Source organism: Neltuma alba, unplaced genomic scaffold, assembly GCF_004799145.2.
Source record: "Neltuma alba isolate B1F8T4 unplaced genomic scaffold, ASM479914v2 tig00011409_pilon, whole genome shotgun sequence".
Taxonomy (NCBI): Eukaryota; Viridiplantae; Streptophyta; class Magnoliopsida; order Fabales; family Fabaceae; genus Neltuma; species Neltuma alba.
This window is the reverse complement of record NW_021636095.1, coordinates 334444-356708: the sequence shown is the minus strand read 5'-3', so window position 1 is coordinate 356708 and position 22265 is coordinate 334444. Positions and strand designations below refer to the sequence as shown.

Sequence of the window (22265 nt, the reverse complement as noted above, 5' to 3'; positions counted from 1 at the left end):
TGGGTATATTTTTCTGCCTTCACTTTTCTTTGGTTAAATTGTTTTTCTTACATATCGAACCCCGGTTATCGAATGTAAAATTGGGGGAAAAAAGTCAATTATAATCTGAAAGTAAAACATGAACAAATGATAAAATAGCCGTATAACTAAGTTTAGCATGAAAAGAAATTATTGATTACTAATATACACCCAAAAGTGAAACAGAAAGAAAAGAACTTTCATAAATGAAAATTGATAAACAAACACAACAAACTAATACGGAAAAGAAAATTGAGAAATTTCAATCCTCCTTACATTGCATTTAAATTACTTTTCCATTTGAGTGCAACTTCAGATAACGCCTTTGTAGAAGAACCATCTTCTTTAAGTGCATTAGCAGAAGCCTCTCTTAAATTTTTCATTCTCTTGCAAATCTCCTTACCTTCTTCACCCTCCATCAAAAGCTTTACCAGTTTAGCAATCTCTTCCCTTTCCACTATGCCATTTTCATTAACTTTAGGCCTCAATGCAACTTCTAAACCATCAGTTAACAAAACAGTATTCATTCTCTGTTCTGCAAAAAGTGGCCATGTTATTATCGGCACTCCCTTCTGTACACTCTCAAGTGTGGAGTTCCAACCACAATGACTCAAAAACCCACCAATGGAACTATGGCTAAGGATTGAAATCTGAGGTGCCCAAGAAGGAATAACAAAACCTTGCTCTCGGGTTCTCTTCAAGAAACCTTCTGGTAAGAAATCTAAAGGATTCTCATCTGTAGAACCAAGGTAAGCAGCACTCATTGAGTTACTTGGTGCTCTAAGAACCCATAAGAATTTCTGGCCACTCCTTTCCAAGCCAAAAGCTAGCTCATTGATTTGTTCTTGAGATAAGGTCCCACCACTTCCAAAAGAAACGTATAAAACAGAGCTTGGTGGTTGATTCTCCAACCACTTTAGACACTCTGACCCGTTTTCTTCACCATTTAACCCGGTTTGAGTGATGGGTCCGATCGGATACACAGGCGGATAACCACTTTCTTTCTTTGTCAAGGCTCTTACAACACTTTCTTCCATCTCCGTGAAGGTGTTAACCAATAATCCATCAACAGATAACAATCTCTTGGTCCGTTGAAGAAACGATGCGTAAGACTCACTGGACCGATTTTGAACCGGGTCAGGGAGATCTCTTCCATAGATTGGGACACAACCTGGGATCTGGATAGGTTGTGGTACGTCTCTGAACTCACCAGAAATCTCTTCTTGGAGAGTTGGGAGATAAAAGCAGAAGGAAAGAGTTGAAGCAGCTGAAGGGAAGTAAATGAAAGACAAAGTATTGAGTTCCTTTGCAAAGCTTAATACCTCACCTGCAAAAGGGTCTGCAACTATGGCGGCCAAATGAGATTTGGAATTCAAGGACTTCAATTCGTGGTGTAAAGATGGCAAAGATTTGGCGATCGTGAGTTGAATTTGGACTGACATGTGGACATCTTTAGGCAGGTCTTGTTTGGAGATAGGAGGAAGAAAGATGGATTGGATGTTTGGAGGAAGATTCTGAAGGTAGGCTATGGAGGAAGGAGGAGGAGATTCTAGTGAGGGGATGATGAAAGTGACATGAAAATCTGGGTGAACATGAACAAGTCGCTTGGAGAACTCAAGAACAGGAATCAGATGGCTAAATCCAGGACTGGGAACAACGGCCACGTGTGTTGTTTTCTCCATGGAAATTTCAAAACAAAACCTTGAGATCGATGAAGACTTGGATCGACGTTTGAAAATTCGTTGATTTCTAGGTTTGGAGTCTTCGGGATTTGATGCGCTTTATATAGAAGACAGGTTATGCTGTGATTTTTTTTTGCCTGAAGTTTATGCTGTGATTACTTGTGTGGAAAGCTTGTCTTTTTAACCGTAGAAATTTCTCTACATGCCTAGGAAGTCGTGGGACCCCGCGGCAGGTTGTTTTTTCTCTTCGATTCTGGTGCTCCAAATTGTGATTCAAAGTGGACGTAAGTGCTGATGTAAGTGATCACGTAGATTGGTATTTCTATATAATAATTCTCCGACATTTCTTTTCTTGGGCGGCAAGAGTATCAAGTATTAAAAAAACAAGATATAATTGGATACATGAACTGCTTTGGTTACAAATTAAACATTGAACTGGCCACCTTGATCTGGAAACAGGATTTCCAAAGAAAAAGCGACTTTACTGATTGAACTTCAAAGAACATCTGGTTCCCCTTTTGTTCCCCCCCCCCCCCCTTCCTTTCAACTTAACAATTCAACAAAGGCTTAAATTTGTAATCTCCCTCAAACAGATTAGGTGCTTAAAGTGTCCAAAAGTTTCAAGTTTTGACTTTTGGCGCAAATAATTATGGAGTTCGATGCCAAAAAAGAAAGGGGGAACCGATTGCAACAAATTTTTTTCCATCAAACTTTTGTTTTTTTTTCCGCGAATTAAAGTACTCATCTGATTCTTAATATAGGATCTAATTATTAAGTTAATTTTGATTTTAAATATAAGATATATTTCTCATATTTATTAATTTTTCTTAAATTACCCCTATGAATATTCCCTCAATCATAATCAAGTGAGTGAGATAAGAAGGCTATTAAGAAAGATGATTATAGTGTTTTAAGAAAAACATGTTATATTTCTTATAATTAACTAACTTACCTAATTTTCTTAATCTAATTAAATTAGTTAAATAGATTTTATATTAAGAATCGGAGGAGTAACATTCATGCAAAACTTTTCAGAGTATTTGTGGGAATAATGATTTGCTCCATCTTTATTTGTATTGTATTTCTCTGACGGCACCACGGTTCAATTTTGGGTGTAGTGGTAATTTCATCATTTTGGTAAATTTTCCATTTTTGGTTTCATTAAGATTTTTTCCCAAAAATTTAGATTCTCCCGTTTGTTAGTGAATTAAATTAACCAAATGAAGGAATAGTTTTAGTTTATTTTTCTATGGTAATAAAACTCAGCTTGCAAGGCTTTTTGCAAATTACATGAAAAAATCACGAAGTTGAAGGGGAAAAAGAGGGAAAACTTAAGCTTTAGTGCTTTAATATTTTTTATTCTTAGTACGTATCTCTTGTAAGAAGTTTAGATAGCTTAATTCTTGCATGAAAAATTGGTTTTCAAAGTCTTAAAATAGATTTTTTTTTATAATTTCCGTTTACAAAATTTCATAGCAATCTAAATGTTATTTCCCATAGATTTATACTTAAAACTGAATCTCCATGTCTAATGCGTTAGCTGTACTTCATAAAAACTTGTTTTTCACCTCAGAAACTTCACTTGTTATCCATGTCTTTAAACATTGTTTGCTTTTCAAAAAATATTTAATGCGTCATTCTATCTACTCAAATTATATGGTTTAAATTTATTTCTTAGAAACCCCATTAACATGCTAACTAGAATTCCCTAACAAGTCTGACTGGCTTAACTGTCATAAAGCGCATTAAAAATTCTTAAATTTAAGTTGGTGATTAGATGTGATTCAACTTCGTTCTTATTTCATCACATTCGATGAACCTTCTCTTGTTAAAATTTAATACAATGGTCATGGCCCCTCTAGAAAAGAATCTAGAAGACCAATCTACGTGCTCACTTACATCATCACTTCCATTAATTTGACTCAAATTTGGACCTTGAGAATCAAAGGCAAAGAGGAAAACAGCCGCCCCGTTGGTCCCACCACATCCTAGGCTGCCGGTCGGTAGAGAAGCCTCTAAATAGGTGGTGTTTGGCAAACTTGCCAAACTTACTTTTAGATCCCAAACCATAGTTTGGTCCAAAAAGTTGCCAAACACCCTATATTTTTAATAAAACTATAGTTTGGCTTAAAAATTATGGTTTGATCCACTTAAATTATGGTTTCATAAAAAGCAAAAAAGAAAAAAGTGCTTTTTGAAAATATGGTCCTTTTTTTGTTTACATTGTAATACTACCTCTGGTCCTTAATAGAAGAGCTAGTTAATTAATTTTATTAAGTTAAAAAAACTAGTTAAATTAGTTATTTGTAATAAATAGGTGTTGTATTTCCTAAAATATTCTTTCTAATCACGTGTATTAGCTAGAAGTACCATTTGATGAAACATTTAATATGTATAACTATTATAATGACTACTTTAAAATATATATATAAATATGAGAAACAAAATATTGAAATTTTATATTTAGAATCAAATTGAATATCAAAATAGTTCTTATATTAAAATTGGAGGTGGTATGTTGTTAAAAAAAATTAGTTGTGAAAAAATGTTATGGGATTTCAAGTTTAAAATCTTTAAGGCAAAATAATATTTTTCTGTTGGCAAAAAATAATTATTTTTCTAAAAAAATATTTAATCTTATATTTTATAAATACACATACACATATTAATTATTTATTAATTGCGTTTTTTATATATTATTTATTATGTTGGCAAAAAATATATTATTAACAAATTTATTACTTCAAATAAAAATATATTATAAAATCTATCTTTTATGTAATTATTATATTAACTTATATCCTTTTTATGGGGTGTTTGGATGAAACCAAACCATAGTTTGGAGAATAGATTCTGAGGAGAATAGATTTTGTGCAAAATAGATTTTGTAAAAAAGTTATTCTGATAAAGTGAGGGTGTTTGGATAGTTGTTATCAAAAGCACTTTTTACAAGTGCAAATTACTAAAAAAAGCATAAGTTAATATGATAATTATATAAAGAATAAATTTTATAATATATTTTAATTTGAAGAAATAAAATTATTAATAAAATAATTTTTACTAACATAATTAATAATATATAAGATAATATAATTAATAAATAATTAATATGGGTATATATATTTATAAATTATAAGATTAAATATGTTTATAGAAAAATGATTCTTTTCTAGCAGAAAAAATATTAATTTGCTTTAAAAATGTGAATATATATATGTGTATATATATTTAAAAATGTGAAGGACCGAAGGCTCCTGATAGAGTGAAGTACTGAAGGCTTTTGATGGGTTGAAGAAAGGAGTGAATAATTGAGGGCTGATTTGTCCTGCAACGTTAGGGCCCACACTAACAGCTACAAATTTAAGTCAGAAGTCAGCATGCTTTTCCTGAACCCATGGTTTCATATATTTTTTTCACCTGTTTGGGAATCTCTGGACCAAAACCATGGTTTGAGGTGATATCCAAACAGCCCCTTAGTAATTTATACATATAAAAAGTGTTTTTGATAACAACTATTTAAATAGTGTCATTTTATCAGAATCATTTTTCCATAAAATCTATTCTTTCAAAATCTATTTTCAAAAATAACTTTTCTCCAAAAAAGTTATTCTCCAAATTATGTTTTGGAAAACCCCCCCTAATGGTTTGGATAACACATCTTCTATATAAGCCCATCAAATCTTGAAAGACATCAAACCCAGAAATCAACAAATTTACAAGTGTCAATCCAACTCTTCATCGATCTTAAGGCTTTGTTTCCAAATTTTCATGGAGAAAACAACACACATAGCTGTTGTTCTCAGTCCCGGCTTTAGCCATCTGATTCCTGTTCTTGAGTTCTCCAGGCGATTTGTTCATCTTCACCCAGATTTCATGTCACATTCATCATCCCCTCACAAGAATGTCCTCCTTCTACCTCCATAGCCTACCTTTAGAATCTTCCTTCAAACATCCAATTCAGTTTTCTTCCTCCAATCAACAAACAAGACCTGCCCAAAGATGCTAACTTAGCAGTCCAAATTCAACTCACAGTGGCCAAGTCTTTGCCATCCCTACAGCATGAATTGAAGTCCTTGAATTCCAAGTATCGTTTGGCTGCTGTAGTTGCAGACCCTTTTGCAATTGAGGTACTAAGTTTCGCAAAGGAACTAAACATTTTATCTTTCATTTACTTCTATTCAGCTACTTCAACGCTTTCCTTCTGCCTCTATTTTCCGATCCTCCACGATGAGATATCTAGTGAGTTCAGAGACGTACCAGAACCTATTCAGATCCTAGGTTGTCTCCCACTCTATGGTGAAGATTTCCCAGACCCGGTTCAAACTCGGTCCAGTGAAGCTTACACAATGTTTCTCCGACGAAGCAAGACTTTGTTATCTGTTGATGGCTTATTGGTTAACAGCTTCACGGAGATGGAAGAAACGACTATGAGATCCTTGATACAGAAAGAAAGTGGTTATCCACCTGTGTATCCGATCGGACCCATCACTCAAACCGGGCCAGACAGTGAAGAAAACGGGTCTGAGTGTCTGAAGTAGTTGGAGAATCAACCACCTGACTCTGTTCTATACGTTTCTTTTGGAAGTGGTGGGACCTTATCTCAAGAACAAATCAATGAGTTGGCTTTTGGCTTGGAACTGAGTGGCCAGAGGTTCTTATGGGTTCTTAGAGCACCAAGTAAGTCGGTGAATGCTGCTTACCTTGGTTCTACAAATGAGAATCCTTTAGATTTCTTACCAGAAGGTTTCTTGGAGAGAACCAAAGAGCAAGGTTTTGTTATTCCTTCTTGGGCACCTCAAGTTTCAATCCTGAGACATGGTTCCATTGGTGGGTTCTTGAGTCATTGTGGTTGGAACTCCACACTTGAGAGTATACAGAAGGGAGTGCCAATAATTGCCTGGCAACTGTTTGCAGAGCAGAAGATGAATGCTGTTTTGTTAACTGATGGTCTTAAGGTTGCTTTGAGGCCTAAAGTGAATGAAAATGGCTTAGTAGAGAGGGAGGAGACTGCTAAATTGGTAGAGTTTGATGGAAGGTGAAGAAGGTAAGGAGATTCGTAAGAGAATGAAGGATTTAAGGTATGCTTCTGATAATGCACTCAAAGCAAATGGTTCTTCTACAAAGGCGCTATCTGAAATTGCACTGAAATGGAAAAATAATTTACACGGGATATGAAAGGGTTTTAATTTTGTAATTCTGTTTTTCCTACTTTTAATTCTCGTAATTGTTTGTCGATTTTCATTTGTCAAACTAAATTGGCTTTCTTTGAAAGTGAATAAATATTTCGTGCGCTTGTGTTTCAATTTTGGGTGTGTGTTTGTAATGAATGATATCTTCTCATGAGTAAGGGTGTGTTTGGATGAAACCAAACTATAGTTTGGAAAAGTGATTCTGGAGAATAAATTCTGGAAAGAATAGATTTTATGAAAAAGTGATTTTGAGAAGTGAGAATGTTTGGATAGTTGTTATCAGAAGCACTTTATATATATACAAATTATTAAAAAAAAGACATAAATTAATATGATAATTACAGAAAAAATAGATTTTATGATATATTTTAATTTGAAGGAATAAAATTGTTAATAATATATTTTTTATTAACATAATTAATAATACATAAGATAATATAATTAATAAATAATTAATATGTATATATATTTATAAAATATAAGATTAAATATGTTTATAAAAAAAATAACAAGATACATATCCTATGGGCTCTCACACTCTCCCTTTTTTCTCCAAAAGCAAAAAATTTTTGCTTTTTCCAAAATCATGGTTTTGGAGCCAAAACCATGGTTTTGGTTTTTGGGTGGGTGTTTGGGTGATTTATTCCCCAAACCATGGTTTGGGGTGTCACCCAAACAAAGCCTAATTTATGCATTCCGACCATTTGGCTTAACTTATTTAATTTTTCACTGTACTTTTTCCATACTTGAACTCCAAATTCTTTTAACTCACCTCACACAACATTGACTTTTCTACGGCTCGAACCAAAGATCTTTTTTGTGTACGCACGCAGCTTCACCAGTTAAGCTGTAAAGAACTTACAAACTTATTATACAAAATTAAATACATATATATTATTCTTTTATACAAACAATTATATATATGCATATATATTATTAGAAACTAAAAATAAACTATATGATAATTTTAATCATAAGTATTTTTATAACAAAATAATTATTAAATATTGTTTTATTATTTATTTTATAATGTTTTATTTTTAAAAAAAATATTCTTAATATAATATTAATTTCGAATGACACTAATTCATAAATATATTTTTAAAATTTAATTTTTTAATTAAAATTGATAATATATATAATTTAATTATGTATGTATTATATTACATTATACTCCTCCGGTTCTTAATATAAGACCCATTTAACTAATTTGATTAGATTAAGAAAATTAGGTAATTTAGTTAATTATAAGAAAAGTGACATATTTTTCCTAAAACACCATAATCATCTTTCTTAATGTCTCCTCTTCCTCTTCTACTTGATTATGGTTGAGGGAGTATCTATAGGGGTAATTTAGAGAAAATTGATAAATATGAAAAATGAGTCTTATATTTAGGACCAAAACCAACTCAAGAATTAGGTTTTATATTAAGGACCGGAGGAGTATTATATTATCTATATGTGTTTTATATATTTGATGAAAACCATTTATAATTAGTAAAAAAATCTTGTTATTCATAAAATAGCTGCCATAATAAAATCTAATAGATTATTCTATATAAAAAAATTAAATGATTTGAATAGTTTATGATAAAAAAACATTCTCCTACTTATATATGTAATCTATATAATTTATTTTCTTAAAATTCTTTCTATAGACCATTTGTTTTTGTGTTGAACAACAAAATCAATCTATATCATAGGTATTAACTATATCATGATCTAATTTTATTTTTTAATGATTGAAATTCAAAATTCACTTCAATATTAGTTTGATTTATAATCATAAATTGAGATGTTCATACAAATTCATTTTTCGTTTTTGAATTTCCATCATATATTACATTTTTAATATATTATACATATAATAGAATTATTTCTTTCTTATATCAATTTGCATAAGAAAGTTATTAATATTCTTATCATATTTGTTTAATTATTATTAATAATCAAGAGGAATTTATTTTAACGAAATATAAACAAAATTTTTATGAAATTGTTTTTCTATTCTCATATGTATCTAATGATGAGATAAATGGTAATGATATTTTCATTAATACCAATTCCACAAATATATCAATCTATTTTATAGATGAGAATATATTTAAATCATTATATTCTTAATTATATTATTATATGAATTGTTGTAAGATTATAATCTAAAATAATAAAATTTAAAATTAGCGACGGAACTTTTGTTGAAAAATAATTTCCATTGCTAAAATTTTATAATTAAAATTTGCAACGAAATTAATAACAGAAAATTTTGACAAAAAAATTTTGTTGTTAAATATTTACTGACAGATTTTTAAATAAATTAGCTATGGAATTTAGTGATGTAAACAATTTCGTCGCCAAATTTGACAATCGAATTTCCATCTATCAAAAATTAGTGACGGAATAATTTTTCATCACTAATTCTGTCAGTAATAAGTTGTTTTTTTAGTGCATTCTTAATCTTTTAACCCCTTACATCAATTAAATCTGGAATAATGTTCCAGATTGAAGGATAATACCCAAACCGTCATTAAATCACTCTCAATAGTACTAGCTATTGCTTCTCACGGCCTTAATATGATTTATGGAAATCTTTTTCCAGATTTTGGCATCAACTTTCCCATTCCAATTTAACACTTAAATCAACATTTTTAAGTCCCCATGTACATTTATATTCAACTAAAAAGGGTTCCATTCGTTAATCTATTCGACACTAACTATCTTATTATATCTTCATCTTAAAACAGGTACCTCCTTTCAAAAGCTTAAAGAACTTAGAACAGTGTCTCTTCTGACTAAGATTTAATTTTCTAAGTTACCCGTTAATCATTTGGGAACTTCAACTTACCCACTAATTTAACAGCCCACAAGACAATCTTAGACAAAACATTCAAATTCACAGCCCATATATATAAAATATTATCCAATGCAAATTCCTATGCAAATCATATATTGCTACCTTGTAAGCTTATACATTCCTATATGAGCTTTAACTACCTCCTTCCATCTTAATATATCACGCCTCACGTAATGACAAATCTGGAATTTTTTTTTTCCCCGATTCGAAGACTTTCCCCAAACCAGTTATAATGATCACAAAAGGAACAAGTAAAACCTAAGGACCTGATGCCAACAACAAGAAAAAGAGCTCCCCTGTTTGGGTGATTATGCACCAAAGCAGCCAGTAACAATGCAGAGGGGGGGGGGGAATGCAACAGCATCATTCACACGATGAACCACGCATCAATTATCCCCTACCCTTAATCCGTTAAGATACTCATTTTCCTCCATAACTCCAAAACTTTAACTTGTTGATATCTCACCCAAATTACCACGGCAGAAGAAAAGAAAGGTAGGAAGATGTTCACAAGACTCACCTTAGTCAAAATCCACCGTCGCATGTAGGACATCAACCTCCGATCACCTCCTTCTCCTTCCTCTTGACCTCTCTCTCTCTGTCTCTCTCACTTTTTCTCTCTTTTCTTTTGTTTTGCAGCGTGGAAATGAGGACGGAGAGGAGTCAACTGGGTTAAATGGGTGGAGAGTGTGAGAAAAGACAATTTCGCCCCTCTATGTTCTCTTTGGTTTCACTTTCGTCCTTTCTCTATATTTCTCGTTGCATCCCGAATTTTAAGACTCTAAAAATAAGGAGCCAAAAAGCCAAAGTCGGGGTGAAAATTTTTTTAAAATGGTTATTAAAATTATTTAAGGATAAGAAATTTGCAGGAAAAAATTCATGGTATGTTAGTTAGAGTATTTAGGAAATTTATGAAAAAGATTTATTCTCCAAAAATTGGCTTAAATAATTTTAAAGCTAATTTCTAGAATTACAAGTGTCTATTTTTTAAAAAAATTCAAGAAAAATAGTTAGAGGTTAATTTTTGAGCTGACTTTTTAGGATAATTATTTTATGAATTAAAGAAGCTAATTAAGGTAAAAAAAAATCCTTATAATGTATTAAGGATTAACTGGGGAAATAAAACCTATTCTCTTAGAAAATTCAAAAAAAAAAAAGTTAGGAGTTAATTTTTGACCTGAAATTTTTAGAGAAGTTATTTTATGGGCAAGAGAAGCTAATTGAGTACGAAAATCCTTTTAAATACTAAGGATTAATTTCTAGGGATTATTTGGGTTTCAGAATAATAGATTAAGGATGGAGTTGGAAGTAAAAGACTATGACTGAACGGCAAGATGGTCATTATTCCCTCTCCTCTCTTCTCACCAAACGGGTTCCTCTATCCTTATAACCCATCAGACCCCACTTTTCCCGGTTTGGAACCTCTCATCTTTCCTCCTCTTTTTTTTTTTTTTTTAAACCGTTGATTAATATATTTCAACGGTTTAGATCTTAATTTTTTATAAATTATTTATAAAAAATTTAAAAACGTTTAGTGTACTTGCAAACTATTAGAATTAAAATTTATTATAGTTTGTAATCTATTATTTATTTATTTTTATAATTTAATATTTTAATAATAGTTTTGAAAGGATTTAAATCTGAACTGTTAAAATATTAATCTAATGGTTAAAAAAAAAAAAAAGGAAGAGAAGAGGATAAGAAAAGAAGAGGAGAGGTTTCAAACCCCATTTTCTCCTCCTCATTTTCGAACCGAACCAAGAGCAAATCGGCAAGAGCGTGCGGTTCTTATCCCTCCCCAAGATTAGCGTGGCCCTTGCGCAAGATTGACACGCACAAATCGGGAAATGTTTGAGAAAGTTTAATTGAACTTAGAACGTTTTCGGCTGAATTTGAGCCCAAATGCATTAGTTGGGTTAGACACTGCACGTATTTGTTAGTATTGTATTGCTCTGACGGCACCACCGGTCAAGTTTGGGTTTAGTGGTAATTTCATTAGTTTGGTAAATATTCCATTTTTGGTTTCATTAAGATTTTTTCCCAAAAATTTTAGGTTCTCCCGTTTGGTAGTGAATTAAATCAACCGAATGAAGGAATAGTTTTAGTTTATTTTTCCATGGTAGTAAAACTCATAATTTGCAAGGCTTATTTCAAATTACATGAAGAAATGACCAAGTTGAAGGGGAAAAAGAGAGAAAACTTAAGCTTTAGTGTTTTAATATTTTTTATTCTTAATATGTATCTCTTTTAAGAGATTTAGATAGCTTAATTCTTGCATGGAAAATTGGTTTTCAAAGTTTTAAATAGAAGATTTCCCCCCCCCCCAATTTTCGTTTACAAAATTTCATAGCAATCTAAAATGTTATTTCCCATAGATTTATATACCTAACGCTAAATCTCTATGTCTAATGTGTTAGCTATACTTTATAAAAACTTGTTTTTCACTTCAAAAACTTCACTTAACGTGTTATCCATGTCTTTAAACATTTTTCACTTTCGAAAAAATATTTAATGCGTCATTCTATCTACTCAAGTTATATGGTTTAAGTTTACTTCTTAAAAAACCCCCTTAATATGCTAACTCCAATTCTCTAACAAGTCTGACCGGCTTAGCTGCCATAAGCACATTAAAAATTCTTAAATTTTATCATATTTAAGTTGGTGATTAGATGTGATTCAACTTCATTCTTATTTCATCACATTCGATGAACCTTCTCTTTTTAAAATTTAATATAATGGTCATGGCCCCTCTAGAAAAGAATCTTGAAGACCAATCTACGTGCTCACTTACATCATCACTTCCAAGGGGGTGTTTGGCAACCTCTAAACCATAGTTTCAGAAGTACTTTTCCGCAAAATGAGACAAACTCCTCCACATATTTACTTCATAAACCATAAAAGTACTTCTGAAACCATAGTTTGGTTTCTATCCAAACACCCCCTTGGACCTTCAGAATCAAAGGCAAAGAGAAAAACAGCTGCCCAGAGTGGTCCCACCACATACTTTTCAAAAAAATATGTATGTGTATCATATATCACGCTAACCATTTCTAAATTTTAGTATCATATTAAAGTTGGTGATAACATGGGATTCAGCTTTATTCTTATTTCATTTCGTTCGATGAACATTGTCTTTTTAAAATTTAATGTTCTTGCTTTCCCAGAAAAGGAAATCTATAAGAGTTAGTATTACACATAGAAGACCGAACGTGCTCGTTACTTGTTATCTCTCCAGTTCCACTGACGGCACTGAAGGCACAGAGGAAAACAGGCATCTCGTGGGTCCCACCACATCCTAATGCGTAACAAGACTTTTATACTACTTATGATCCTAATTATAAGACTTCATTTGTAAACTATAAATAAGGTCTTATAATTAGAACCTGAGATGGTATCTACATGTATATGAGCGCATCAAATCTTGAAGACTCCAAACCCTAAAATCAACAAGTTTACAAAAGTTGATCCAAGTGTTCATCGATCTCAGCGAGGCTTTGTTTTGAAATTTCCATGGAGAAGACAACACATATAGCCGTTGTTCCCAGTCCTGGATTTAGCCATATCATTTCTGTTCTTCACTTCTCCAAGTGACTTGTTCATCTTCATCCAGATTTTCATGTCACTATCATCATCCCCTCACTCGAATCTCCTCCTGCTGCCTCCATAGCCTACCTTCAAAATCTTCCTTCAAACATCCGATCCATTTTTCTTCCTCCTATCTCCAAACAAGACCTAACCAATGAGGCCAACGTAGCAGTCCAACTTCAACTCACAATGACCAAATCTTTGCCGTCTTTACAACATGAATTAAAGTCCTTGAATTCCAAATCTCGTTTGGCTGCTATTGTTGCAGACCCTTTTGGTAATGAGGTACTAAGTTTCGCAAAGGAACTAAACATTTTGTTTTTCATTTACTTCTATTCACCTGCTATAGCCTTTTCCTTCGGCCTCTATCTCCCAGCCCTCCACGAAGAGATTTCTGGTGAGTTCAGAGATGTACCGGGACCTATCCAGATTCCAGGTTGTGTCCCACTCTATGGAAGGGATTTCCCTGACCCGGTTGAAAATCGGTCCAGTGAAACTTATACAATATTTCTCCAACAAAACAAGGCATTGTTATTCGTTGATGGGTTATTTGTTAACAGCTTCACGGAGATGGAAGAAACTACTGTAAGAGCCTTGACACAGAAAGAAAGTGGTTATCCATCAGTGTATCCCATCGGACCCATCACTCAAACTGGGTTAAATGATGAAGAAAATGGGTCAGAGTGGCTAAAGTGGTTGGAGAATCAACCACCTAGCTTTGTTTTATACGTTTATTCTGGAAGTAGCGGAACCCTATCCCAAGACCAAATCAATAAGCTAGCTTTTGGCTTGGAACGGAGTGACAAGAAATTCTTATGGGTTCTTGGGCCACCAAGTAACTCAGTGAATACTGCTTATCTTGATTCTACAAATGAGGATCCTTTAGATTTCTTACCAGGAGGGTTTTTGGAGAGAACCAAAGAGCAAGGTTTTGTTATTCCTTCATGGGCTCCTCAAGTTTCAATCCTTGGTCATAGTTCTATTGGTGGCTTCTTGAGTCATTGTGGTTGGAACTCCACACTTGAGAGTATACAGAAGGGCGTACCAATAATAGCGTGGCCACTTTTTGCAGAGCAGAAAATAAATGCTGTTTTGTTAACTGATAGTCTTAAGGTGGCATTGGGGCCTAAAGTGAATGAAGATGGCATAGTGGAAAGGGAAGAGATTGCTAAATTGGTAAAGAGTTTGATGGAAGGCGAAGAAGGTAAGGAGATGCGCAAGGGAATGAAGGATTTAAGAGATCTTCGGCCAATGCACTCAAAGAAGATGGTTCTTCTACAAAGGCGCTATCCGAAGTTGCTCTCAAATGGAAGAATAATTTAGATGGGTTATAAAAAGGTTTTGATTTTGTCAATTCTATGTTTGTTATGGTTAGTTCTTGTACTTGTTTATGGATTTTTATTGGGGTAATGGTGCAATTTTTTTGCTTATCTTTTTTTTTTTTCAGGTACACAACCTAACACCTTGATTTTTTTAGTGCTGTCATTTTACCTATGATTTTCTTTTTTTGTGCAGTTCTACCCATAACCTTTTTATGTTGATGCAATTATGTGTCTATGGATATGTTAAGTGCACCAAAATAAAATGATTATGGCTAAAATTGTAACACTAAAGCAGTCGAGGTGCTGGGGTGCACCTAAAAAATAATTTCAAAATAGGACATTTACCCACTTTTATTTTTCAAAACATTGTTTGAAAATGAATAAATATTTTGTACACTTTTGTTTCACTTATACTACCAAAAAACATCTGATTAGCGACGGAATCATATTACCGATGGAATTAGCGACGGAATTGGTTCCATCACTAATTTTTTCATCACTAATTGGATTACTGATGGAATTGAAATTCCGTCGGTAATTACTGACGGAATTAGCGACGGAATAGTAATTCTGTCGGTAATTAGCGACGGAATACCGTCGCTAATTACTGACAGAATTTTTCTGTCTCTAATTACCAACAGAATTCCTATTCTGTCAATAATTACCGACGGAATTTTAATTTTGTCGCTAATATATTTTTTTAAAAAAAATTAAAATGCCACCTCACCTTCGCCTCCACATGTCACCACCTCATCTCCACGTTTCGCTGCTACCTCACCTCCGCTGCCACGTGTCGCTGCCACCTCAGCTCTGCCGCCACGGGTCACAACCTCATCTCCACGTGTCCCTACCACCTCACCTCTGCCGCCATGTGTTGCTATCTCACATGCCACCTTGTATTGCCATATGTCGCTACCATATAATTCTTCCTCAAAGTGACTTCTCTACGACTCAAACCAAAGACCTCATTTGTGTATGAGCGCGACTTCATTAGTTGAGCTGCAATGAACTTACTGACTTATTATGCAAAATTAAATATATATAATATTCTCTTACACAAATAATTATATATACACATATATATTATTAGAAACTAAAAATAAATTATATGATAATTTTAATCATAACTATTTTTGTAACAAAATAATTTTTAGATATTTGTTTTACTATTTATTTTATAATGCTTTCTTTTTTAAAAAAATTATTTTAAATATAATATTAATTTCCAATGACAGTAATTTTGAATTTTAAATAGAAAATAATTTTTTCATAAATATATTTTTTAAATTTAATTCTTTTATTTAACATTCATAAGATATATAATTTAATTATATATTTATTATATTTATTATATTATTATATTATATTAATTATTGTATTTTAGCCACAGAAATTAGCGACGGAATAATTTTCCATCACTAATTCCGTGGCTAAGTTAGCCGGAAAAGTATTCCGTCGCAAATCTTAATTATAAAATTTTAGCCACGGAATTTTCTGACGGAAAAAATTCCTTGGTTAATTCCATGGCTAATTTTAATTATAAAATTTTAGCCACGGAATTAGTCATGGAATTTTCTGATGAAAAAAATTCCGTGGCTAATTAGCGACGGAAAATTCCATGGCTATGTTTAGCGACGGAATTTTTGTTGGTAATCCGTCAGAAATTAGCGACAGAAATTATTCCGTCACTAATTTTGTCGGTAATTAACTGTTTTTTTGTAGTGTTATGGGTGTCTTTGTAATGAGTGATTTCTTCTCATGCTAAATTTACACACTCCGACAACATTTTATCTCTTTTTCTTTTTCTTCTTCTTTTTGTTTTTTTGTTTTTTTAATTTTTAGATACCGTTTACTTTTTTGTTGTTTTTATATAATATAATTAGGCTTCTATACCAGCAAGAAACTTAATGAAAGAACAAAAAGTTGAGGCAAAAAAATATCCAAATGACTTGCATAAATATATATGTGTGTGCGCGCGCGCGAGTACAAGTGAAGTTTCAATAATGGCGTTGTCAATTGCATTCACTACTTGCTAATTGGAAAGCCATAAATACTTGAGTCTAGTGGCACCAGGCCCCTCTTTGGGTGGAATTAGGTTACTGGTTTAAACCTTTGCTTGTGTCTTTATGTGTGCGTGCGTGCAGACATATATGTATGTGTATGTGGATACATATGTACTACCTTAAGTTTTAATTATAAGATCTTGTTTATAGTATACAAATGATGTCTTATAAATAGGATCAAAGCTAGTATATAATTTTATCACAAAGGCATTCGTTCATACTACATATGACAACACAAAGTATGACCCAGCCTTTTGAAAGCCAAAGTAGATTGAATGATTGAACCACTCTCATCATCGACTAGAAAGAAATGGCTTGGTACGGATTCTTCTGGAAACCTGTCTAGCTAGAGATCCCAAGAAGAACTCCTTTTTTGATTAATAGTGAACCATTGATTGAACATTAAAAAAAATCTAGTTATTTATTCGTTTGAACTTTACAATAACACACGAATATACCCAAACGCACATATGCACATAATTAAGCATTTAAACTTGCGACGTGGTTCAGAAAAATCTGGTGCTTAAGGCTTCTGAAAGTTCCAATAATTTCAATCAAATTTGTTCACAGATTCTTGCATATTCTATTGGGAAGAAAACTAGTGGTAAAAAAATATCCAGTCCTTGTTTTTGCCACAAATAATTCTGTGATTGTTGGCCATCAAAAGATGCATACGGTTATAGTTGCATGCCAAAAAAGAAAGGTGGAACCAAGTAACAAAATTTGTTCGGTCAAACTTTTGTTTATTTTTCCTTCAGGAATTAAAGTAACATTCATGCAAAATTTTCAGAGTATTTAACGTTTATGCGAAAATCAAAAAAGAAATAAATAAATTAAAAATCAACTAAATATTTCCATCAATTTTAATAGCCAACCAGAGAGTTGATTATTTGCTCCATCTTTTGGGAGAAAAAGTTCTGCGTGGGAATTGAAATTTTGGAATATTTGGAATTTATTTTGTTTAATATCTATGCTAAGAGTAGGTACACTAACAAAAAAAAAAAAGTTTTAGCGGCGAACCTCAATATCACCATTAAAAGTGTGACTTTCAGCAGCTATTCTGAAGGTTAATTTTTAAAAATAAAACTTTCAGCATCTACGCTGAAAGTCACTTTTTCTGTAATGGTATATGATGCCTTGATATTTTAATCTGGGCATTTTGTACAACCCCTTCGAGCCTTTTTATGGGGAATTTGGTATGTAATTGAGTTGTTGGCAAATGCTATTATGCAAAGGTATTGAAAATCCAACCAGTTATTTAAATAGTTCAGATTGTAATTCAAAGATCAATGGTTTATTAGTGACTCAATTAATAAGATCAGCCCAAATATTATTAAAATAATATAATATAATTAAAAAATATAATAATATTTGTATATGACTTTAAAGAATAATATTCAAGTATTATAAATAATTAATTCAACTAATTTTCTTAATATTTCAGATTAATTATAGAGCTCTTACAATTAATAAGTAGATGAGGTGTCCGTAACATGTTAACCTTTCTACTTAATACGTTCATCTTCAAATTTTATGGCCTGAATTTTTGTTTTCCCCACTGAAAATGCTTAGTAACATGTTAAAATACCAACTCCCTAACATGTTTGGTGACTAGCTTTAAAATATTTAAACTTTGATCATACTAAAACTGGTGATTACATGGGATTCAACTTTATTCTTATTTCATTACATTCGATGGACCTTCTCTTTTTTAAAATTTAACGCCCTTGCAACCCAAGAAAAGAAATCTCGAAGAGTTATATATGATAGCAGACCTAACTGCGTGATCACTTACATCACCAGTTCCACTAATTTGACTGAAATTTGGACCTTTATTTAGAATCAAAGGCAAAGACAAAAACAGCCGCCCAGTGGGTCCCACCACATCCTGGGCAGGTGGAGAAGCTTCTGAAGCTAAAAGACAAACTTTCCGACATGTAATGATAGCATAACAAGTATTCTGTAGAAGCCCATCAAATCTAGAAAGGCTTCAAACCCAGAAATCAACAAAGTTACAAACGTCAATCCAAGTCTTCAACGATCTCAAGGCTTTGTTTCCAAATTTTCATGGAGAAAACAACACACATAGCCGTTGTTCCCAGCCCTGGATTTAGCCATCTGATTGCTCTTCTTGAGTTCTCCAAGCGACTTGTTCATCTTCACCCAGATTTTCACGTCACATTCATCATCCCCTCACTGGAATCTCCTCCTTCTGCCTCCATAGTCTACCTTCAAAATCTTCCGTCAAATATCCAATCCATTTTTCTTCCTCCTATCTCCAAACAAGACGTACCCAAAGATGCCAATATAGCATTCCAAATTCAACTCACAGTGGCCAAATCTTTGCCATCCTTACAACACGAATTGAAGTCGTTGAATGCGGAATTTCATTTGGCTGCTATAGTTGCAGACCCTTTTGCGATTGAGGTGCTAAGTTTCGCAAAGGAACTGAACACTTCGTCTTTCATTTACTCATATTCAGCTGCTTCAACGCTTTCCTTCTACCTCTATCTCCCAACTCTCCACGACGAGATATCTGGGGAGTTCGGAGACGTACCAGATCCTATCCAAATTCCAGGTTGTGTCCCACTCTATGGTGGAGATTTCCCTGACCCGGTTCAAAATCGGTCCAGTGAAGCTTACACGATGTTTCTCCAACAAAGCAAGACATTGTTGTCTGTTGATGGGATATTGGTTAACAGCTTCACCGAGATGGAAGAAAGGGCTGTAAGAGCCTTGAAACAGAAAGGAAATGGTTATCCACATGTGTATCTGATGGGACCCATCACTCAAACTGGGTCTAATTGTGAAGAAAACGGGTCAGAGTGCTTGAAGTGATTGGAGAATCAACCACCTAGCTCTGTTTTATATGTTTCTTTTGGAAGTGGTGGGACCCTATCTCAAGACCAAATCAATGAGCTAGCTTTTGGCCTGGAACATAGTGGCAAGAAATTCTTGTGGGTTCTTAGAGTACCAAGTAACTTGGTGAATGCTGCTTACCTTGGTTCTACAAATGAGAATCCTCTTGATTTCTTACCAGAAGGTTTCTTGGAGAGAACCAGAGAGCAAGGTTTTGTCATTCCTTCTTGGGCACCTCAAGTTTCTATCCTTAGTCATGGTTCAATTGGTGGCTTCTTGAGTCATTGTGGTTGGAACTCCACACTTGAGAGTGTCCAAAAGGGAGTGCCATTAATAGCGTGGCCACTATTTGCAGAGCAGAAAATGAATGCTGCTTTGTTAACTGATGGTCTTAGGGTGGCATTGAGGCCTAAAGTGAATGAAAATGGCATAGTGGAAAGGGAAGAGATTGCTAAATTGGTGGAGAGTTTGATGGAAGGCGAAGAAGGTAAGGAGATTCGCAAGAGAATGAAGGATTTAAGAGGTGCTTCTGCTAATGCACTCAAAGAAGATGGTTCTTCTACAAATACGCTATCTGAAGTTGCACTCAAATGGATAAATAATTTATATGAGATACATAAAAAGGTTTTGAATTTGTGAATGCTCTTTTTTCTATTGGTAGTTCTGGTACTTGTACGTTCATCTATTTTGATTTGTCAAAGTAAATTGGCTTCCTCTATTGAAAATGAATAAATATTTCCTGCGCTTGTGTTTCACTTTTATGGGTGTATGTTTGTAATGATTGATTTGTTCTGATGCTATATTTATATGTTCCGACAATGCTGTACAGCAGCAAAAAGCTATTTTTAACATCAATCAAATGTCATATTTTGCACCAGTAAATATTTCATTTATTCTTTTTTTTTAATTTTATATACTCTTCTGATTCTAAATATAAGACTCTTATACTGATATATATAAAGGTTTTATATTTAGGATCGGAGGAGTATCTTTTATTTTCTTGTTATTTTTCTGTACTATAATTAGGCTTCGAAATATAAATGTTTAATGAAAAAAATTTAATGAAAGAAAAGTTAAGACAAAGAAATATCCAAGTGAGAAAAGGAGGAAGAAGAAGACGATGGTGAACGAGACGACAAACAGATTACTTCATTGTTGAAGTGGTTTCTCTAATTAATCATCATCATTCATCTCCAATAACAAGAAAGCATAGAAGTTCAGCTCATATATTCAGGTGAATACTATCCTCTGGAATTTTAAATTATAATATACTATCATGTGTTCAAAGTGCTAAAATACAATAAAATACCATTATTAATCATTTAAATTAAAACTACCTCTTAATGGAAACTTTAACACGTGTAATTATATTAGGAAATACTTGAAGGCAAAATGGATAAGTATTAAAAACAAAGTTGTTTGAGTGGGGGCCTTATATATATATATATATATATATTGTTTAGGACCAAATTAAATCTTCAATTAGTTTTTAAGGACTTGAGGCATAACTACCTCCCGTCCTAAATATGAGAACTAGCTAGTTTATAGTGCAAATTACACTACAAACTAGTTTTTATATTTAGAACCAAAGGTAGTATAACTTAAAATGGAGAATATATTGTATTCATTTTCCAAAATTAAATCTTCAAATGAAAATTTGTAAATCAATATAATAGAGTTAAGTTTTAAAAACCAACTTACAGTGATTGCAATGACAAATGAGGGTGCATGCATTAGCAAATCATCTAATATGAAAAAAACTATAACTATAGGCTACATATCATATTTTTATTATCACGAAAATGATCAGTTAATGTGAACAAGTAAGGGTTATTTTAATAACAAGAAAATGCACTTGCAATGGAAAAGGCACTTTATATCATAATCTGTGCTTATTCAATCGTTAATATAAGATCTAATTAACTAATTTGAGTAGATTAATTATGTTATTTAAATTAGTTAGTATAATATGTTTTTTCTAAAACATCCTAAAATCTTTCTTAATTCGCTCCCTTTTCTCCTACTTAACTATTGTTGGGAAAATATCAATTGGATTAATTTAGAAAAAAATGATAAATATGTAAACAAAATCTTACATATAGGACCAATATTAGTTTCTCAATTAGGTTATACATTAAGAACAGAAAAAATAATAAAATAAATTCTTGCAAGTCTTGATAGTATGGCCAGCTTCATACATCTTCACAAATATAAGCTTTTTTTGTTTTAATTTCAAGCTAATTGTGAATTTGACAATAATTTGGCGCTTTCCTTTCCAACAATTGATCTAATGTTATTGTTCTCATACTACTCCCAATATATCATATATTAGCTTCTATATCGTTTAGAGATTGACCCCCTATATCAAAGAAATATAATAGATGCTTTCTAAAATGTGTTGCTCATCCTTAATGTCAACCTATACGCACTACATACTTATTATTAACAGCTAAACTAACTTCTTTAACAACCATGCGATATGCGGTATATGTAAACAACTAATGTGCATCATATACTTGCTATTAAACTAAACTAGCTGATGTGAAGAAGAGAGGGAAGGGAGGGATGGATTAAGAACTAGTTTCGGTACTCATCACTTTGATGAGCATCTTAAACTCATTAGATCTGGACTGTTTATATTTGATTTAAATGGTCTAGATTTAAAATCTTTAATTAATTATTTTTAAATACAG

At 32.7% G+C, this 22265-nt stretch overlaps 1 protein-coding gene and 2 pseudogenes across 1 annotated transcript; 2 read left to right on the top strand and 1 right to left on the bottom strand.

The window, feature by feature from the left end:
- Positions 1-112: 112 nt before the first annotated feature.
- On the bottom strand, positions 113-18745 carry LOC114713030 (hydroquinone glucosyltransferase-like). Its single transcript, XM_028897614.1, has 2 exons — positions 18710-18745; positions 113-1719 (listed from the first exon to the last, which is right to left on the bottom strand). The coding sequence occupies exon 2, from the start codon at positions 1698-1700 to the stop codon at positions 291-293; it is 1410 nt and encodes a 469-aa protein (XP_028753447.1). The 5' UTR covers positions 1701-1719; positions 18710-18745; the 3' UTR covers positions 113-290.
- LOC114713009 (hydroquinone glucosyltransferase-like) lies at positions 5410-14662 on the top strand (annotated as a pseudogene).
- Positions 18726-20344, top strand: LOC114713025 (hydroquinone glucosyltransferase-like; annotated as a pseudogene).
- The last annotated feature ends 1921 nt before the right edge of the window (positions 20345-22265 follow it).

Excerpts from the sequence above, each read along its gene's own strand:
- LOC114713030 (XM_028897614.1), bottom strand. The coding sequence starts at position 1,700 with ATGGAGAAAACAACACACGTGGCCGTTGTTCCCAGTCCTGGATTTAGC.